Source organism: Festucalex cinctus, chromosome 2, assembly GCF_051991245.1.
Source record: "Festucalex cinctus isolate MCC-2025b chromosome 2, RoL_Fcin_1.0, whole genome shotgun sequence".
Taxonomy (NCBI): domain Eukaryota; kingdom Metazoa; phylum Chordata; class Actinopteri; order Syngnathiformes; family Syngnathidae; genus Festucalex; species Festucalex cinctus.
In genome coordinates, this window is record NC_135412.1 from 19,311,148 (window position 1) to 19,333,496 (window position 22,349).

Sequence of the window (22,349 nt, forward strand, 5' to 3'; positions counted from 1 at the left end):
CACGCACGCACGCAAACGCACGCACGCAAACGCACGCACACATACACACACACAAAAAAAAAAAAAAAAAAAAAAAAAAAAAAAAAAAAAAAAAGGAAAAGAGCAATGATGACAAGACGTTGAATCGGTAAGACTACCGAATGAACAATTCTGAGCTCTTCAAAAAAAAAAAAAAAAAAAAAAAAAAAAAAAAAAAAAAAAAAAAGAATAAAATATATGCCTATGAACACAAACAATTTTTCTCCCTGATGGCAAGACTTAAGACTCAGCCAGCCATGACAGACTATGTAAGCCTTCAGACAAGAGACACAATTTCAACAGATGAATGTTTACTGAAAATTAGACAGTGCTAAATGTAGCTTTTGATTACGCAATAATATCAGGCCGCTTTCCGGGAAGCTGTTGATATATTTTGAAGCGATGTAACCAATGTCCCTAAGGTGTCTCGTGGTTCGAGCCAATGACCAGTCAATTAGGGCGAGGGAAAAAATGGTAACTAAGTCAAATTAGGGGACCACAAAAATACATTACCAGCACATAGGTAAGTGCAAATCCATCCGATTACATGATTATTTGATGGAACAATCAAGAGATAATCGATAGCAACAGCCCTACAATAAACCTACACCAAATCCAATGGATACATTAAAGGGATACTTCACTTATTTAGCCCATTATAGCAATAAAAAGTTAATATTTTGTCTATAATTAATTTGATACTTTCAGTATTTTTCACGTACAATTAGTACCTTTAAAAACACATTTTGCAACTTGCTGTCGACTGAAAATGACATCACAAGGGCTCAGGTAACCAATCACAGTTCACCTGTTTTCTATGTTTGGTCATGTGACATTCACAAGTTGAGTTGTGATTGGTTACCTGAGCCCTTGTGATGTCATTTTCAGTCGAGGGCAAGTTACAAAATGTGTTTTTAAATGTACTAATTGTACATGAAAAATCATGAAAATATCAAATTTATTACAGGCAAAATATTCATGTTTGACTTCCAAAAATGGCTAAATAAGTAAAGTATCCCTTTAACCATGCCTGTACATGGAGAAAACAAGATAAAAAGTCAAGTATTGGTCACTTATGAGCAGCCCGTTGGAACACTGGTTTGAGCCTAAGGCAGGGCCATGCCAGATGACTAATGTGCTCCAAGAGAATTTATGTGTACATACACTAACATTGGATGGAAAATGAATGAAGGTTCAAGTAACCGCTGCAATACTACGACATCAACCGCAAATGCAACACTGCTAAAGGAGCACGGATGTAAACAGTGTTCAACATAATGTACACAACAACACAATGCATTTCTTGAAAACTGGTTGTACTAACAGATATTGTGAGTGACATTCAATGGATTTTTGTGTTTTATTGCATTTTTATTCTTATTTTTATCTGTTTAATTGTTTTTCTACAAGATCTGTGGGATTGGATTGATAAGCAGTACACCAAGTTGCGCTGCTTACGTCTTGTATAGACCATGTCGCGCTGATTACATCATCTATCACACCTGTCGCTCTTGCAGACCGGCATCTAAAAAAAAATAAAAGAAAAACGGCTTAACCGAAGCTTGGTCCGCCCCACACTACTGTCTAGATTAGCACGTAGCAATCAACAATACAAAGCAGGAAATTATTGGTTATCGGTAGATATTTTTCATATCGTGCATCACTGCAAACAATTAATAGGAGAGCAGGTTAGCTCAACACTGATGTTGACTAAGAAATGGCTAAGAATAGACCTAGAACTAAATCTTCACAGTCAAATTGCTTCATTAACTGCTCTAATAAAAAGACTCAAATGAACCTATCTTTCAATCACAAGCTCATCAGCCACCAATATAATTGCTACCACGGGTACATTTCCCTTAACCACCCAAATCAATATGCACTCATCCGCATTGATCATAGTTCTTCACAAGCTGTTGCCCCCTAAATGAATGTACTGTTTATGAAAGTTCCATGATAATGAGTTGTGAAAGAGGGCAGAGCTGCACATTTTCATATTTTAAAGACATATCACACACACTCGCCATAATAAAACTGAGATTGGGGTGCTGAAGAGAGGGTCTGATGTGCACAGAGCTCCACATATGGTTTATCTTCCTCATGCACTTGTGAATAAAAAAGTGTACGGTACACAGCAACCGCCAGAGGTCTACTGTGGTTGTCTGGGAGACGGCGAGTGGAACATTGATTTTAAAGAAGCTGTGATCAAAATTAGTTACTCTTTGATAAGGATATTATTTAAAGGGAGGCAGAATTACGCTAATGATGTGGTCGATTTGAATGGCCTAATGAGTCCGTCCACAAAAATGACGAGATGCATAAAGAATTTTATACACTCATGCATTGCCAGAATAAATAAATAAATAAATAAATAAATAAATAAATAAATAAATAAATAAACAAACAAATAAATAAATAAATAAATAAATAAACCCAGTTAACATTTGAGTGCATCCATTTGTGCTGTGTGAGGTGCATGGGGTGAAGTACACAATAAATGTTTCATGTATAAATTCATTTAGTTAAGCAGTATGATCAATTATATATCTTTATATCGCAATGCAGATTCAGTCGTATTAATTTTTGATATATAGTAGTATATCTTCATTTAGTGGTAGTTACATACAGTATTACTGTATGTCTAGTTATGGGCAAATGGAAGCATATATGTATAACTCTCATTGAACCGTCAGTTAGTTTGTGAGTTAGTCATTAATTAATTGTGTCACTGAGCTGCAAAGCAACAAGCCATGTATCATTCAGGGATTTTAAGTTAATTTACCCAGAAATAATGGCAGTGATAATGGTCTTGTCATCTGTTGTTGCTCTTTCACAATGAAAATAGAGTGATGAATAAAACCGAGAGACTAAATTTACCAATTGAATGTAATACATTAAAGCTAATATGTTTAGAAATGTTATGACTGTGTTTTCGGTTTGGTCAGTGAGTCATATGGTAACTGTGGTTTGGCTTGTGTCATGGGGTCATGGTGCTATGATGTTGATATTAGCAGTTGCTATGCAGTTACTATGTCCCTTATGATAATCTGTGTGAATAGGGGAGTTGGCAACGTTGCCTGGCATCATCCGTGCCACTGTTGCCATCACTTGAAATTCTGCATGAGAGAATTCCACACAATTGAGAAAGCGCAAACTTTACACCAGCCTTTCATATACGTTGTTTGTGTCACTCAAACGGTGTGCGGCTATTAAGACGCGGTTTATCAATGAGTCTCATTTGCATAGAGCTGGGCAATTTCGCCACCAAATGTATGGAAATCATCTCATTTACATACACGCAAAAACTCCCAGCGCAATCTGGTTGACAATGCAGTTAGTACTGGATTTCCCCATCACTGCAATCTTAGTGGAAAAAAAAAACTACTCAAACGTTTAGTAGATCTGGCCCTTAGTTTGTCTAGTCTTAGGCAAATGTCCCTTATGATGAGAGTGTTGTCAGTTGTTATACAGTTACTATATGTACCTTATGATGATGTTTTATGTAGTAGTGACTTTTTAGTTTGTCTAGTCGTATGCAAATGTACCTTCTGATGGAATGTTGTTTGCGAAGCAGTTATATTCCTATCATTGTCACTGTTATTTACAGTAGGTTCTGTTTTTGTGATGCTTATTTTGTCATATAACCATTTATTATGTCATATACAGTTGCACATTGCCCTAGGGAGAGTTACTAATGACATGGATTAATGACACTTTTTTCAGCACGTCAAAGTTCCATATGGCCAAAGTGCCCATACTTGCCAAATTTCCTGATTTTACAACGAAGTCAACAGTTTTCATTGTGGGGAATATTTGACACACTATGGGGGGAGGGGGCGCGGGGGAATTAATCGATGGAGTAATTGATAGAAAACTCTTTTTTTTTTTTAAAGTTGTTAGTGACAGCACGAACACACATACATATATACACAAACAATTGCAGGCAAAAGCAAAAAAGCTACTTTGAGCAGTACAATAAATATGAGTGTTCAAATGATATGCGTGAAAAGCAAATTGAAGCACTTGGCAGAGACGGCCAGCGGTATCATAACAGAAGACAAAGAGAAAAGCAAAACATTGTTAATGTGAGTTATCTTTCGTTGTCCTTCCAAATTATTAAACCACAGATGTATCATTCAGATTTAATTAGGGCCCGAGCAGCGATCGCTGCGAGGTCCCTATTGTTTTTGTAAAAATTATTATTAGGGCCCGAGCAGCGACACTAAACATTTACGAAAACTCACCAAACTTTGCAATCTCTTCGGGCCCGGCGAAAAATTAGATATTATGTTGTTGTCATAACAACGCAACTCTATAGCGCCCCCTTGCATAGAAAAATAAAAACCAATCCCGGCCCGTTTGACCTAGAACTACGAAAATTGGCAGGCACGTGTAGCACTCCGAGACGCACAAAAAAGTCTATTGGGACCATGTAGCTAAAATGTACAGGAAATGAGCTATGAATTTTTTAATGTCCAATTTTGGCCTATTTTGGCACATTCACTGTGGTCATGCTTTTCCCCCCTTTGCAAACATTTTTCATCCAATTAACTTCAAACTTGGTATTTATCATCTCAAGACCTGAGAGAACAACTGGGAAAAAAGTCTTGCCTTTTCGAAATACTATATGACGGGGGCGGGGCATCAAATATTGCCTTTAAAATTTCATTTGTCCAGAAAGAGCAAATGCTTAATAACTCCCATGTGCAAGCTCCAAAAAATCTCAAACTTCTCAGGCAACGTAATAGTCACGGCCTGAAAACATCGATATGATAAAATTCAGTTATACAGATAGCGCCACCTAGTGGTACCAATAAATGTCATACTTTACGTTTTTAGCTACTGTGCTGAGCTCGTTGAAGGGATCCAGTTGAAAATTGGTCAGAAAAGCCTTAAGATGTTGATCATGCCCCACACCAAATATTGTAACTTTTCGCCAAAGGGCGTGGCCGCTACGGTTACGCAAAGTCTGAAGATTTTTCGTGACAATAAAAGCTGCATGAACTTGACCGAGATGATCCTATCTTCTCAAAATTTCACATATTTGATGAGAGTCCAGCCCTAAAGACATCTACGAACTTATATTTCACCTTACTTGATAGCGCCACCGTGGCAATTTTTTTTCTTACGAATTTTCTTCTACGTTTTTCTCCGAACACGTTAACTGGACCTACCTCATATTTGCTCAGATGAGGGTTTCGGCCTTCATGATCACAACACGAAGTTTGTGAGTTTTTGTGAAACACTGTGGGCGTGGCTAAGCACTCTTCGCCAAGAAAAAAACGGCAGTTTTGCGGGTCTAAACATGCACAGAAACTCATGAAACTTGGCACACACATCTGGCCTGGCAAAATGAGCAATATTTTATTGTTAATTGTGCTATTTTTACAAAAATGAACAAGAACAAGCAAGAACGACGAATATTTTTAGGAGTATGAGGGAGCCCAAGACCTACAAAAAAAGTCTCTTGGACCCATATGCTAAAATTAACAGGAAATGAGCTACGAATTTTTGAATGTCCCATTTTTAACGATTTTTGCACATTTACAGGGGGCATACTTTTGCCCACTTCTCCTACACGTTTCATCCGACTGAGTTAAGACTTGACCTGGACCATGTCAAGACCTGAGCCAACGACAGGGGGAAAAATCTTGACTTTTCGAAATACTACATGATGAAGGCGGGGCATCAAAATGTATGTTTCGCACTGAAAAAGGATATGCTTAATAACTCCCCGGTACATGCTCCAAAAAATCCCAAACTTGGCATGTATGTTTATAGTCAAGGCCTGAAGCTATCTCTATGACAACATTCAGTTATATATGCAGCGCCGCCTAGCCCTTGAGGCATGAAAAAAAAATACCCCACTTACGGTATTTTTACAAAAATTGTAAACACATTTCGCAATGAAAAAGGATATTCTTGATAACTCCCCAGTACATGCTCCAAAAAATCCCAAACTTGACATGTATGTTTATCATCAAGGCCTGAAGGTATCTCTATGACAACATTCAGTTATATATGCAGCGCCACCTAGCCCTTGAGGCAGAAAAAAAATACCCCACTTATGGTATTTTTACAAAAATTGTAAACTCATTCTCAGTGTGATAACTAAGTCATTTATGAATATTCTTTGACTTTCCACCACTCAAAATGTTCACTGGCATCAGACCTATCCAAACATACGTATTTTTAATTTAGTTTTATGTATTTTTGAGAGCCTTTATGGACGTTAAAAGTAGTATCGTGAATGAAGGATATGCTTAATAACTCCCCGGTACATGCTTCAAAAAATCCCAAACTTGACATGTATGTTTATCATCAAGGCCTGAAGGTATCTCTATGACAACATTCAGTTATATATGCAGCGCCACCTAGCCCTTGAGGCAGAAAAAAAATACCCCACTTATGGTATTTTTACAAAAATTGTAAACTCATTCTCAGTGTGATAACTAAGTCATTTATGAATATTCTTTGACTTTCCACCACTCAAAATGTTCACTGGCATCAGACCTATCCAAACATACGTATTTTTAATTTAGTTTTATGTATTTTTGAGAGCCTTTATGGACGTTAAAAGTAGTATCGTGAATGAAGGATATGCTTAATAACTCCCCGGTACATGCTTCAAAAAATCCCAAACTTGACATGTATATTTTTTGTCAAGGCCTGAAGGTATCTCTATGACCAAATTCAGTTATAAATACTGCGCCACCTAGTCCTTGAGGCATAAAAAAAAAAAAAAACCACAGTATTCTGAACCAAATTTGTGAACTCATAAGTGTTATAACTAAGTCATTTATGAATATTCTTTTACTTTCCACTACTCAAGATGTTCACTGGTATCAGACCGATTCAAACATATGCACTTTTTTTATTCACTTTCATTTTTTTTTTTATCGCCTCTATGGACAATAAAAGCAACATTGTGCAATGAGTACGAGAGATGATGGGTATACTGTATATAGTTTTGCAACAAAAAAAAACAGTCAGGTCAACTCATTCCCTAAAAATAAAAAAGGACGCTGATTTTTGCAGATCTTAACAATCACCAAAACACATTGAGCTTGACACACACATCACACCTGGCAAAAAAAATTCACATGTAAAGGTTTATCATGCCATGTTCAAAGAAATTTTGCTCCTAATGTGCCAGTACCCCAATGTGCGAGTACCCCAACGTGCAAGTACCCCAACGTGCAAGTACCCCAACGTGGCCCGGGCTGCGAGGGCCCTTTATAGCTGCTCGCAGCTCTAGTTTAATCTAAAACTGAACTAAAGCCTTCCAAGACTAATCTCTGCAATTTCCTGGCATACTACTACTAAAATTGGAGTCATTATTGTTATTAGCCACATCTCTCATGTTATATTGCTACAGACAACATAGCTTTTTGGAAGATGAGTAGCTGCAAAACACATTCTAAGATATTAAATAACACTTTAATTTATGAAACAAAAAGAAGCACCAGTAAGCACAGTATAATTTGGCTTGGCCGAGTTTTACATTTGGGCACAACAATTACACTTCAGAAGGGGCCGGCAACCAATTCAGGGGGAATCCGCTTTTCATCCAAAAAAGGTTGTGATCAACTCCAGCTCTCGCTTGACACCGAACAGTATAATCGCCACACGATGAATGGATAGATGTGCTGTTTTGGGGCTTCAATATTCTAAACCCGTATTTTCCCTAACCTGATTATTTATTAACCATTAAAAAATATATACTTGTATATAAACTATATATGAACCAAATAAATCTGGGCCTGTTAAATTGAGCACAAAACTGATATACTCTCAGGAAGACGTGACTTATTCTCTTATAGGAAGGCAACAGGTTTGAAGAACATTGAATTGTTCTGCCTGTCACTATACAGCGCTGACACAGATAGATGGGAAAATATATATTTGTAATTAATAAATAATAATTTTCAGAGAAGTTAAGTGAAGTTGGATCAATTTGTGCAGTAACCCTGACGATCTCTCACGGCACACTAGTTGGGAATCCCTGTTCTAAACCACTAAACACTACATTCAGGTTATCTACTGCACGGCAATATTTGTCTTCATGTACAAAAGCAAACAGCCACATATCATGTGTGCGCTTTAGGTGAACATCTGTGTTTGTTTGTGGTGTAAATCGAGAGCAGAGGCCCGAACGTCAGGCAGGTTTGTATTTGTCAGCAGATGTAGTGGATCACATCATCAGTCACTCTGACAAACACTTCCGGTTCTTGCTTATTGATGAAAGCAAGCACAAAGGCTAACCCCTACCCCACTCCCCCACGAAACTAAGTGCAAAAAGCAACAAGAGACTTGTTTTAGTGTGTCGGGTCTCACTCCACTGGGAAGAGATGTACAGTATGTATTACAGGGATGTGTGAGTTTGGCACAACAGCACAGAAGAGTGAACACATTCATCTTTCCACCCAGTCCAGTTTCTGCTCTTCTTCAGACTGGCACGATGACAGGGCACAGAATGTGACAATGCAACTAAGTCAAAGACGGGGTTTTTTTTTGGCCTCCGCATTGCTGACATTTCAAAGAGTGCTACATTTGTCAGCCTCTCTTTCTGACTCACATATCCAACCAAGGAATTGTCAGAAACACAGCGATAAAAAAGCACATACAAAGTCAGACATTTATGTGCGTTTGCTTCCATCACTTACTATGACATAACACACATATCATTCAAAGTATTCGTAAAAGTCATTCAAAGTATTTCTGACTCCGCTCTAACGACAGGGAGACCTGCATAACGTGATGCGATCCAATACATGATTTCAACATTTCTGCCATGGTTTTTGTTGTCATTTAGAGCAGCATTATGAAGATAATTGAGTAATTAGCTACATTATTAGCTAGGGCTGTGCATGGATTAGTGGTGATTTGAATAGAGAAGCGAATTGGCCATTAAAAACAAGTGCTGAATCAGAATTTTCGGCTTCACGGCAGAATGGGTGACCTTGTCATGAGCACGCTGTATTCAAATTCGCATTAAATTCAGCTGTTAAGCATTCAGTAAACTTATTTGCTCCCCAAAGAAATTTATAAATATGTTCTATTTCATATAATACCATGCTCCCAAAGACATATTTTTGTTGTTTTTTTTAATTATTTTTATTTTTTTATGCTAGCGCATACAGAAGGCTTTGATGCAGCCTTCTGAACCAAAGAGAATGATTGAAGAATTGGTAGTTATTACAGTAACGGTCAGGAGGTGGCAGAAGAGTATATGAGATCAACCAGGGCCATGTTGCAAAAGGCTCTTTTAAAATGATTTTGGAATAATGTTGAAATTTAGCTATAATTTAATGCTAATTGCTGCAAAACGTAAACAGATAGAAATTAGGGCTGGGCATCTTTGACTGTCTCACAATTCGATTCGATTACCATTTTTGGGTCTACGATTCGATTCAGAATCTATTTTCAATTCTCGATTGAAACGATTTTCGATTCAAAATTATTTGATTGACAAATGATTTCTGCTTCAATTTACAGATATGCACAACATAGTCATGATCTACTCCAGTCTGCTTTGCAAGACAAAATGACAACTAGAGTATCTTAAATTAAAGTATCTTTTTTTGTTTAAATATTATTAATTTTGTATTTAACTCTTTTACTGCCACACGATTTCTAGCATTTTAACTCATTTTTCAAGGCAAATAGAATATTGTGTTCTTTTACTACGTATACAACGTGGGTACCACATGAAAGATCGCATTCCATTCTTTCATTAGAAAAAAATGTATGTTTCTACCTTATTTTGTTCTTTAGTAATCACCATTTGAAAATAGGCAATTTGAGTAACATTGAGCGAAAATTGAAGATAAAGAGAAAACAAACTTTTTTGCGAAAAGATACATTTTCTCCACAACAGTGACGCTAATTTTTTTTGTTTAGCAACACTCTATGAATTAGGTTTAATGTGACAAAGGCTTTGATCATTAACGTCATCCTTGAAAATTTATTAATCTATTTCGTCAGATTCCGTCATGTTTCATTGTAATTTCATACACAGGCAGCTCATTTAAAAGCGATACAATGCTGCCATCTGCTGGCCATAGTTAGTGGCTGCTTTTGATTCCACAACCCATTGACCAGGTAGCACTGCACTTAGACTTGCACTCCCCATTGATTTAAAAAAAACAAAACAAAATACAAAAACAGTTGACGTTAAATAACCTTTATGGCAGCATACATCGTGATTTCACTAATTGTTATTAAACATTTTTGGCGGTCAAAGAGTTAAGTGACTTTTTCCACAAAAACAGCATGTGGGCAACAACTGCCTTTTCCCCTTCTTCTTCATTTCTAATTTCAATAAAATCGATTTTTGGATATTAATATCGATTCGATTTGATTAATTAATGAGAATCTCGATTCTTTTATGAATCGATTTTTTGGCACACCCCTAATAGAAATATATGTTTTTTTCCCCCAGATGAAAGAAGAGACTTGAATCTTTCTTTTGGTAGGTTACATGTTTTTCTAGCAATAGAACACAATATTCTGTGGGCCTTGTACCAAAATCAGTCAAATCCAGTAAAACAGCTGCGAGCGAAGGAGGTTGCTTCAGTGAAACTGGCTGTGAGTGAATGAGTTCTTAAACCCCAACTAAGCAATGTATCAAGGCCCTTGTATACTCGCTGTTGGCCTCACCCATTGCGAAAAGGCCTAACTTAGCGCTAGCTAGCAAATGAACAACACAAGAAGATGGGTTTAAAATTGGTCAAAAACAACATCCTGTGTTCTGTCATTGGTCCGTGTATGGTGAGGAATCTTGGAAGTTAAAGTACGTTATTGTAAACAAAGAACGAACCTGTAGGTTGGCGCAGCTATGTTAGCACATCCATGTATACTCCGACATATGAGGAAAGCGGTTTGGAAAAAATATGTTGTAAATAAAGCACTATATAAGTGCAATCTGTTATCATTTACCATTATGATCAAATTTAATTTTTTGTGTTTTTTTTTTTTTGTGGCAAAAGTACAACTAGTAACCCATTCCAGTTGATTTAATTGGGACTCGCTAGCTAAAAGCTAAACAAATGGCGAACGTGGAATTTGGGTGCAAGACAAGTCTGAGCTCTAATATCAGCTACTTCAGAGGATTCAAATTTTGTAAATAACTCTCAGTATGTTACAAAACACTTTGTCACCACTGCAAGCTACACCCACACTAAGAAACATATTTTTAAACACACTGACAATGTCAAAACAGAGCATCTTTGTAAAATCTGAGTCTTTTTATAGTGCTGTTGCATCGCATCTCATTAAATGTGCAGTCATACGAAATGAAGAGGTTGCTGAGTGTCCAATATATCAAAGCATCGAGAAGCACTTGATGTAAAGCCAGCAACTAGTGTGATTCAAAAAGACGACAGAAGGAGCACGAGGGCCCTCACAGCACAAAGTCTGTCCTTGAGTTCACTCTAAAAGTGCATTCTGCTTACCACGGGGCAGGTCGGAAAGGGAAACAATGGTGTCATCTCTGTTTCCAAGCCGCTGTTTTTGTCTCACTGCGATGCTTTTCAACTCGGCCCATTCTGTTCAAGAGCAATCTCCCAAGTCTCTCTTATCTATTGCGTATAAAGGACACGCTACAACCATTAGTGAGAGAGAAGAGAGTATCTTGATGGCTGCTATGCCCCAGAAGAGCACCATTAGTTATAAAAACAGCTGTAAACTGACGACCGTTTTCTCTGTAGTCTTGCATCTCTCGTAAAAAGTATATCTTGGAAAATATGGCACAAACTGCAGAAGCAGTTGTGGGTTTTGGGACCACAGGGGCAGCCATACACACAGAGGCATACATACACATGCACACATGTAACCAGATAAAAGGTGTCTGCTCTGCTCTTACCCAAGTGTTGTCATAGTAACGATGGTGTACCAAAAGGAGGCCGGGATGCTGGTGAATTTACTGGAGCTTGAACCCTTCTCTGCGTAGAACATGACGGTAGCAAATATAATTATGGCCATGGTGAGGGAGAAGAGCAGGAATCCCAGCTCTGAGGCACAGCTCTTGAGCGTGTAGCCCAGGATGCGAAGGCCCTGCGAGTGGCGGGAGAACTTAAAGATTCGGAACACCCGGAAAACTCGCAGAGTCACAAAGGCGCCGCTCACGTCCTCGTTATCAGTCATCACCAGGCCGATGTAGTAGGGTAAGATGGCCACCACGTCGATGATGCTCATAACGGACCGCATGAAGCGGTAGCGACTGGGCGCAGCAAATAAGCGCATCAGGTATTCCACGGTGAAGATCATGACGCAGGCCGTGTCCATGCAGAAGAAAGCCACCGTGTAGCGCTCGCCGCACGGCACTTCCCTCTTATTGAGCGCCGAGCCGCAGGGCACCGTCTCAACCACGTTGGTGATGACAGAGATTGCGATGAAGAAGCCAGTGACGTAGTAGAAGACCAGAGCCATGGTTGAAGTGTGAGGGTTCTCAAAAGCCCGCCACATGGTCTCCCGGAAGGTCATGTTGGGCAGCTTAGCGTCCTTGTTGTCCTCTTGGTCATCCATTAGACGCTCAGCATTCTCCCTCTTCCTGTCCTTGTACTCTTCGTAGCAGCAGTCACCGATGATCTCCGGGACGATGCCAAAGAACGCCAGCTCTTCGTCGTAGGAGGAGATGCACTCATAGCGGGGGTAGTGGAGCTTGCCGGTGCGGTAGAAGTTGAGCACGCTACGAAACACGTCGGGATCCCGGTCGAAGAAGTACTCTTTGGTCTCTTCGTTGTAGAAGAACTCCTTCTCAGAGCTCCCCAGAAGGGTGTCCGGATAGCGGTCCAGTGTGTTCCTCCATGTTTGGAAGCGCCGTCCGCTAACGTTTAGAATGATTTGCTCATCTTGACGCTTGTTCTTTTCGGTTGGCGCCACTGGCATGGGCAGATTAGCCACAGGCATCCAGCCGATGGCCGCCGCCCGGGCGAAAGGGAGCCATGCCGCCACTCCCGCCGCCATAGTGTCGCCGACCTGGGGTGTAGGGGGGAATAGATCCTGCACCTTCACAACCAGCTTGACTTCAGCTCATTCACCAACTAGAAGGAGAGAGGAAGGACAGCAGTGCAGGAGAAGGAGGGGGGGTTAAAATATGTGCACGTTACTTCATAACTTCTCAAGTGGAAAAAGTACAACACTCTTGTTGAGAGAGTGAAATAACAGAATAACATAACAAAAAAAAGAGCCCGATCTGAAACACAATTTAGCTGTTCCCTTAATCACTTTAAACCCGTGTTCCTCACAACAGTGAAAGTGGATATAAAAACTCCAACACCCCTTTTCAAATGTCAAGTCTTAGTGGTATAAATATATGGGACAACATAAATCAAAAGCTTCAAAAGTTTTTTTTATTGTGACCTAAAACCTATGCCTCTCAATGGATATTTTTGTTATCCTTTCCAAAGGGAAAGAAAAAACAAACAACTGAGATATTGTGGTTGCACAAGTGTGCACACCCTCATAACTGGGATGCGACTGTTTTCAAAATTAAACATTCAAATCTCAAACTGTTAAATGGAAGTCTGCACACGCCTGTCTTCATTCAAAATGCCTCCAATCCCAAAAAACTTCAGATGTTCCAATAGGCTTTTCCTGACATTTTTTGTCAGCACAATCCGTAGTCCGCAGAGAGCTTCCACAGCATCAGAGGGATCTCATTGTTCAAAGGTAAGTAAGTAAGGAGTAGGGTACAAAAGAATTTCCAAGGCATTAAATACCATGGGACACTGTGAAGACAGCTGTCACCAAATAGAGAAAATATGGCACAACAATCTTATTACCATGAACAGGATCTCCCTTCAAAATTGACCAACAAAATGGAGACTAGTGGACCCTGCCAAGAGGACAATAGCAACATTGAAGGAGATGCAGAAATTTCTGGAAGTACTGGCTGTTTAACACATATGACGACATTCTCCCATATTCCTCTTAAGTATGGGTTTGGAAAGCATCTTAAAGGGATCGTTCGGCTTTTTTAACATGAATCTCAATTTGATCCTCACCTCCCGTGTGTGCGATCAGCACTGACTTACCCCTGACAGTGTTCTGTGACACGCGTTCTGGTTCGGCGTTTGACGAGAGGAAAATAGTCCAGCAAGCTGGCTGGGGTCTCGGAAATAAAGCGTTTTTCCTCTAAAAACTATTTGTTTTCAAAAGCGTGATACATTTCCATCACAATACTCTTTTCTGAATAAAGTCAGACGCCATTACCGCCAGGCACTACTTTTCTGTTCGTTCGTATCACTGCGCGGCGCCCTGTAGAACGCTAACCGACGCACTGCAGCCAGCTAGCTGATACTTCCGCCTGAAGTTGTTTGCCTTTTCAGCGGAATCCTTTAGCCGACAGTGGATGGTTACGTTAAAGGTAGCACAGGTTGTGTCTGAGTAATAAACATAACTACATGCATTAAAAGCATTTAATAAATGTTTGCAGAATATTTGTTCATGTCAAACTATGGTGGTCATTTTCCCCCACTTTAAATTATGCAAGTAATTAACTGATTAGAAAAAGAGGAGGATGAGAGTGTGCAGTGGATCAAAAAAAACGTTGAAAACCTCCTCATAACATTAGATGTGGAACTAATTAAAGCATAACAGGTGCTCTTTCAATTTGGCAGGCAAAAAAGTTGATAAAAAGCTTTTTCAATTAAGCGATTAATTGTGATTAATCAAAATTCTAAGGCGTGATTAATCTGATTAAAAAATTAATCATTTGACAACTCTAATATATATATATATATATATATATATATATATAGAGAGAGAGAGAGAGAGAGAGAGAGAGAGAGAGAGAGAGAGAGAGAGAGAGAGAGAGAGGAGGCACGGTAGTCGAGTGGTTAGCACGTCCGCTTCCCAGTTCTGAGGTCTCCGGTTCGAGTCCAGGCTCCGGCCTTCCTGGGTGGAGTTTGCATGTTCTCCCCGTGCCCGCGTGGGTCTTCTCCGGGTACTCCGGTCTCCTCCCACATTCCAAAGACATGCATGGCAGGTTAATTGGGCGCTCCGAATTGTCCCTAGGTGTGAGTGTGGATGGTTGTTCGTCTCTGTGTGCCCTGCGATTGGCTGGCAACCAGTCCAGGGTGTCCCCTGCCTACTGCCCAGAGCTAGCTGAGATAGGCGCCAGCAGCCCCCGCGACCCTTGTGAGGAATAAGCGGTCAAGAAAATGGATGGATGGATATATATATATATATATATATATATATATATATACACACACACACACACACACTACAGGCTACTGTATGTTAAATTACAATTAAGAATCTACCGTGCAGATTACAGCTTTCTACACATTGAGCTTCTCACTCTGATGGTAAACCAAAGAAGAGGTTCACCCAAACCTGTTGAGTTACACCACTAGCTGCACATTAAAACTAACCAAGATTAAATAAACATTGGTAGCTGAGTGAATTAACAATATTAAGTCGCAATGGCAACAAGTTATGACTGACCAGTTTCCTTAAAAAAAAAAAAACAACAACCCATATTCAGAAAAAGACGCGGGTTGGCCACTTCACACATCTACTGTCCATTACACTTTCAACTCACCGATCGGAAATTCTCCATCCAAAAAAGGTGACCTTCTTCCACAGCAGTTTACTTCCGTTTAAGTCGTGTTGTGTTCTCTTTTCCTCTTTTTTTTTTTTTTTTTTTTTTTTTAACCCCTTAAAAAGGCGTGTCTGTCAAATGACCAGCAGCAACGAAGTTAGCGAGTGAAAACGGGAATGGTTGTCACCGCGAGACGACGGCGCAGTCAAGTGCCAACGAGTGGACGAAGCACAGCCTGGTGAGCTCACTTTCCATCCTGCTCGGCGGAGGGATGGGGGAGAGCGCGCCGCGGGAGACACACTCGCTCCTCGGCTTCTCGACGTGAGCGGAGCCGAGAGAACCGCGCGAGTAGGAGGAGGAGGAGGAAGAGGCGCGCACCGCCCCCCCCCCACATATACACACACACACACACATCCACTCCTCCCTCACTCTACATCACTCTAGCTCTCAAAACAACTATGTGAAACCTCACTCTGATTCACATGCAAAGAAAAGGCTATTAATAAAGCAAAAGCACTCATTTGGAATTGCCACATATAAACTACTGTACAAATGCCAAAATCCAACCGATTACATTAGGGCCTTGAATTGCTTGGAATTATATTCAACATTTGTTTTACTTTCTAATTTAAGGTTACTGCCATTACTAGTGGTATTTTTAGTTGATGATTGCACAGTAATGAAGGGAGGCTGAGAAAAGAAATTGATTGATGAAAAAAAATTGCTGGACTACACAGCAAAAAGTAATCTCCAACAAAAATCAAATTTTTCACAGTTTTGGATGTAGAATCAAGGTATCTCTTTAGTTTTTGTCTATAAATGTCCCGTTTTTTTGTTTTGTTTTGTTGTTGTTGTAATTTAACATTGTAAAAAAGTGCAAGAAAACCTTTTTTTTCATGGACATTTCCTCACAGTTTTTCATGTAAAAAGTTTGTTTATGCACTTCATATGTCCATTAAATGCCAAGAAAACAAGTTATTACCTCAACTACTCTTGGTCCTGGGAAGCTCGTTTTCTCGACTCTCCATATGTAACCATGTAGGAATGTACAATAGCACATTACGTGTCACAGAACAACTGGAGCATGTGGGGCAAAATGAATAGTAACCCTGACTTCAGTGTGAAAAACTGATATAGAAAATATTTAGTAGGTCATTGTTTGCTTTTTGATGTAGACCAGAGTTATTTACACTTAATCAATTTTGAATATTTTGAAGGAAAACTGAAAGAACCCTGAAGCACCAATCTGGCAGCAAATCCCCAATGACATTTTGTTACGTTTCAGTTCAGGTCGTTAACTTTCTGCCACATGGGCTGATCCCGGCACATTTTGTTTACAAATATTCTGCATTGCCCCATAATTTCACAATAAAACAAGCAGTTTGTCCTCTTGCCTTCTTCACTTGTTCCTTGTTGACAGCTGATGCCACTTCACAACTATACTTGATCATCAGACATGACACTGATAACGATTATTAATCATCAGCTGTCAATCATCTTCATCAGCTACTCACTGATCTTCGTTTTCTCCGTCACATTTGAGACGAGATGTGAATGAATTGCACTTGCACATTTGATCACCAATCAGTGATGGAGTTAGACGTTGTGATTGAGTGCAGACCACCCTGCTTCTCGTGAACACATGAACGTCAGGGAAAGGGGTCTGCCTCTAAGTGCTCACTTAATAGTACAGATGTTTTGGACCCACATGTGCTTCCTCAGACCAGGCCTCTGTCAGGTCTAACCAACCTCCACGAAGTGTTACACTGTGTGCCGTGCCGGATTCACGCCCATAGTGTCTCTGTCGGGGTTACCTGTTTGACATCTATTAAACACGACCCAAAAAGGAGAGAAGACACTCAGTTCAAGGCTCGCGAGGAGAGAGGAGAGGAACTGATTGATACAATTCACTCCTGCACTCTCTGAAGATTCCTCTCCTCACCCTCTCTATTTATTTGGTTTTCCATGCCCTTTCCACTCCATTCAAGGCATAGTTGGAACACAGTGTACTTGTTTGTCAATGTGTTGTGCATGTGAGTGGAAGATTGCCGAGTACGTGTGTGGTCAAGTTTGCAATCATTTCTTAACAGAAAACAGGCGACCTCAGCAGATTGGCTCGAACCATTCTGCTGCATTAGATGTTGTGGTTCTTCAGCTTTTTGAGTCATCGTCAAATAGCCCGGCTATGTGAATGTGAGTGGGAACAGAGCAAAGCATTTTTCATTGCAAGCAGAAGCAGTTCTTCATTGCAGCAAATGTATGATAACTTATTTACAATTATTCCTACAGCCTCACTGTCCATTTACATCCGTATGAAATCAAACATAATGGGAAATGTTGGATACATTTGTTTATTTGCCTCTTGACAAGATATTACAGACAGTTTAGTGCTTTAGCAAGAATCAGTTTTTTAACATCACTCTTTTTCAGCCCGCTTGGATGATCGACTAGTTGTACAATATGACAGCGACACTTGTTTTTTTTGTTTTTTTAATCAGTATGATGGAACATAATAGTCTGCACAATGACACAATTGTATGAATGAAAGCAGACGTACGAATGATCGGTGCCTGTTCTTTTGTCCCATTAGTCTCAGTCTGCTTATCATCTCAGTGTCATGGTGACTCATGAAGGCAACACAAGTGGAAAAATAGAAGAATTACATTTTGTGACCACTAATGAATTTGACTCGTTTATGACAAGAACAGGTGGTGCATGTCGCAACACTTTTGTTCATATTGTGCTCAGATATTTATAGAAGTTATTTACCCATCAGTCAAGCACCCCAAGGTCACGGGTGCTAAATCTCATAAGATTAATACTAAATTTGCTTGTGTGAGAATGTGGTGATTTGTATTCACACATTGTGTCAGAGTCTCCTGCTTCACGCATTATTCAATGCTTCGCGTGACAAAATGCAGATCTATTGAGCCGACTGGGATATTATCACTCTGCAATGTAGTCCATAATCAATAGGGTTGGTGTTCCCAGTGTATGCATGTATATGCAGAATATGTGACCATGGTCAAGGCTGTATATTGACAGTTTGTTTTGTGGACATAATTCTCTGGAGCAATATTCTTGCTTAAAAGGATAAATGACTCATTGAGGGCATCTGTCCAGAAAGTGTAAAATGTCCTTGTGCAAAATTTCCCTAAGTTTTGTCTGTGACAAGAACATAAATAATTAAAAACAGACAAAAATACTGCATTCATACTGACCTTTTTAACTGATGACTTTGTGACTAATTTCAATAATTCAAATGTCACTGAATAACAAGGTGGGTTGAATTTCATGGTCAGCAGGCCACTGTAATTGCTAGAACAGAGGACAGTGATGTTAAAATTCAAAATAGTTTTGACCTTGCTGCCTGCTGCAACTATGTCACAACTGACAAAACATCAAGGCAAAAAGTTTTCTTATACACTGTACACACATTTTATTGTATTGTTTTGTATTATCCTCATTTTAATCCCAAAAGCAAAATTCTCCAATTCTCACTGCTTCATATAAGCAATTGTCTATCGATCCTCTGTCCACCTGCTTTTTGACGTTCCAAACAATGAAAAATTGATCTGCAAGCAAAGTGAGTTCATCACATCTTTTCACCTGAAATCACACGAGCGTACAATAAGATTCAACTTTGAACATAAATCATCAGTAAAATTGTTTTACATTATTATGCGCATTCAGTGGATCAGCACACCCTTAGCAGGTACATCCATCTCAAACTTCCTGGCATTCTTTTTAATTTCATGTGCAAGTTTATTCCTAATTACCGATGCTGTAACGCTTGAATCTACAAAGTTAATGCCGCTCCCCACTTGATTATGTTTGTGTAGATTTGCATTGAATAAATTCCATTCCTGCTAAGTTCAAAGGAAAATCTGCGGGCTCTTTTTAATATTTGGAATCAATTTGAAATACAGCATACCGCCAGACTTTCTCTCTACAGACTTTCATCAGTGAGCATTGGCAGTGATGAACAAGAAGTGAGACTGTCTTGCGTTCAGGTTGAACTTTTTTAACCTTTGTGTTTTTCCATATGTTTATCGGGCTCATAAAGGACAGTAAACTGTGAAGTTGCCCTCAACTTGTCTTAGTTTGTTTGATCTACATGCATTATTGGGACTAAAATGGTCCTCCAAGGCTTTTTAGTCTGTAACTGTGATGGAGTTTATTCTCCGTGTGTCTCATATTGATCTGGCAGTCCTTCGGTCTACTGTTTGGACCCCTTCCAGTCCACAAAGGTTCAAGTGACAAGTGAAATTCTGTTTTTTGCGTTTTTGCTCCCAAATGGCACAAATCAATTACGTAAAGAAAAATACAAATAAATAAATAAATAAATAAATAAATAAATAAATAAATAAATAAATAAATAATGATGCTTGGAGCAAACATGGGTAACTGAATTGGTACAAGCAACAAAAAAGATATCTAATTTGATTTATTGTTAAACATTCTGGCTGACGACAGAGAAATAATAAAATGACATCAGCACTTTCCACAAATACACACTTCTATGCCTGTTTGTGGGAGCAAACTTTTTTGTTTCACAAAGTGAATAAAAGCATCACTCACATCGTTTCCCAGAGTCTGACTCATCACTGATGCTTAAGTAAGATTAATAAAGCGTTCAGTTCCCATTCTGGGGTTCCTCCGTATCCAGTGATGGGAAATATGCAATCAAGCAGTAAATATCAAAGATCAGACAAAATAAATGTGCAGATGTTTAGCCAAGAAAATTTATGAGGCAGAAGAAGAGCAAGATATAAACCGTTTGATTTGGTCTTTGACAATTTTGTCCATCCAAATAGGTTCACAAAGCAGCAGTTGGCTCTTTTAAGCTAAGCCAATCTATTTCCAAAGCTGGGCCTTCTTTTTGTGCTTAATTGGAGAAGGGAAACTGTTTGAGTGATTCTTAAGCACCTGAACTTCATCCAAATAATGAGGTTGAGATGTTATCACTGAAGGTTAACGAGAGTGTGCCACATTAATCAAGGCACATGAGCATGCTCTGAATCAAAAATGATGGATTTTATTGTCTTATTACTTACGTTGATTTGTCAAATGGTTAATAATAAAGGGAGACGTTACATATAGTTTGACATGTATTCTTTACTGTGCGTACGTTGAGCTGCTAATGGTTTTCTTCTTTAATGAGTGACTGTGATCTCAATATTATTCTGTGTCATCAGCTGGAACTCGAATTTGCATGAAAGCGCGCTTTCCTATCTTTCCATCTCGCCTTGAAACGATGACGTAATCCAACAAAAGTTAAAGGTGGCATAAAGGTGAGGAGATTTGACTTTTCGAAGAGGCCTAAATGCATGCTCGTGCATGCTGTGAACCAATGAGTACTAACATGGGCGGCCATCTTGGGATTGGGAAAGGACTGCTTGATCACTCATGACATTACAGTCAATGGAGCAGAGACTTTGAAATAACCATAGATTGACAAACTGGCAACTCACATGCAATTTTCTGCCAACTCACCCTTTCTGCGCCAATAGTAGTGGTAGTCTCCCCATCAAACACATCTCGCCAGTCATGGGATGTGGATGTCACAAAATACCTCCCACACTTCTTACACTGCTCACCTCTGCCTCCGAACCCCCCGGAATTTGCATTTTAGGCCGTGTTAAAGGGATTACACCATGGTATTTTACACCCTTCCAAAAGTTAACTATAGGCATATAATGATTAAATCTTACCTTTGAGACTATGGCAATGTATATATTTTTTTTAATGAAATATTAGGTGTTTTGCTGGTTCATTTTGTAACGCAGAAGTAAAAGGACCGGTTCAGTAAAACCCCGCCTCTTCCTGTGTGATTGCCACACCCCCGGCGAGCCAATTGCAGTCTGCTGTTGTAGCTCTGCGTTTGAGCCCTCCTCTGAGTACACCACGCAATTTGATGCAAGCGAAGTCTTCAATTTGAAACAAAACGGCTCCTTGCTGTAAGAAATCGTGGAGGAGGGGAAGAGAGAGAAGATGAGAGAGGAAAGGAGGAAGGGAAAAAAAACCCTGGGCTGGTTTTGAACCAGTGACTTGCTGCTTACAGAGCTAGCACACTAGCCACTATCATTCATTCAGTTAGGTTCAACAGTGCAAATGTTTTACTTGTGGTTTACACAAATGTCAGCCAGGAGGATTTTAAGACAGCCAATTGTCATTACACTTTGGCATTGCAAATGTGAAGGATAATTGATTGCTTTGAATTCATTTGGACAATGTTTACTGATAAAGGTTACTTTTGTCACTATCCCATGGAAGTCTCAGATAAAGTGGGCGTGCGTTTATTCCGTAGAGGCGGTGCAGGGGTGGCTCCGCACTTTATGATGTCATAAGGTGAGCACTCGCTAATTTTCTCAGGTTGGGAGGGGCTGGTGCTTGGAGAGCAAAATGACCTCGAATTTTTCAGAGAGGGGCGAATGGAGGAAAACACTTCTGTCAAGTTTTTGGTCAGGAATTAGCATTTTAACACAGCTAATTGCTCCAAAAAGTTTATTTTTCATTTTGCTGTCCTTTTAAAAGTCAATTTTAGTACGTATATGTAGTGGGCCACACAACACTTGGTAGGCCACCAATGGCCCTTGGGCCATAGTTTGTACACCACTGAGCCAGGCTTTGCATGAGGTCTGACAAGATTAGATGTCGTCATCCATTTGTAGTCGGAGTGCTGGTGGCTGCTAAGTCTGGCAGAAGACAGTGTAATGATGAGACACTTGGCTGTCTGACACAGTCACCTTTCAGTGAGGAGGTGGGAAGATTTCTA

At 39.6% G+C, this 22,349-nt stretch overlaps 1 protein-coding gene across 1 annotated transcript in view; it reads right to left on the minus strand.

Moving 5' to 3' along the window:
* kcnd3 (potassium voltage-gated channel, Shal-related subfamily, member 3) overlaps positions 1 to 15,938 on the minus strand; it is a 148,147-nt gene extending 132,209 nt beyond the window's left edge. The window contains exons 1-2 of the mRNA XM_077513530.1: positions 15,572 to 15,938; positions 11,885 to 13,064 (exon numbers count right to left, since the gene is read on the minus strand). Coding sequence (XP_077369656.1) covers positions 11,885 to 12,987 — 1,103 coding nt within the window. The 5' untranslated portion in view covers positions 12,988 to 13,064; positions 15,572 to 15,938. The remainder of the gene's footprint in view (positions 1 to 11,884; positions 13,065 to 15,571) is intronic.
* Positions 15,939 to 22,349: the final 6,411 nt, after the last annotated feature.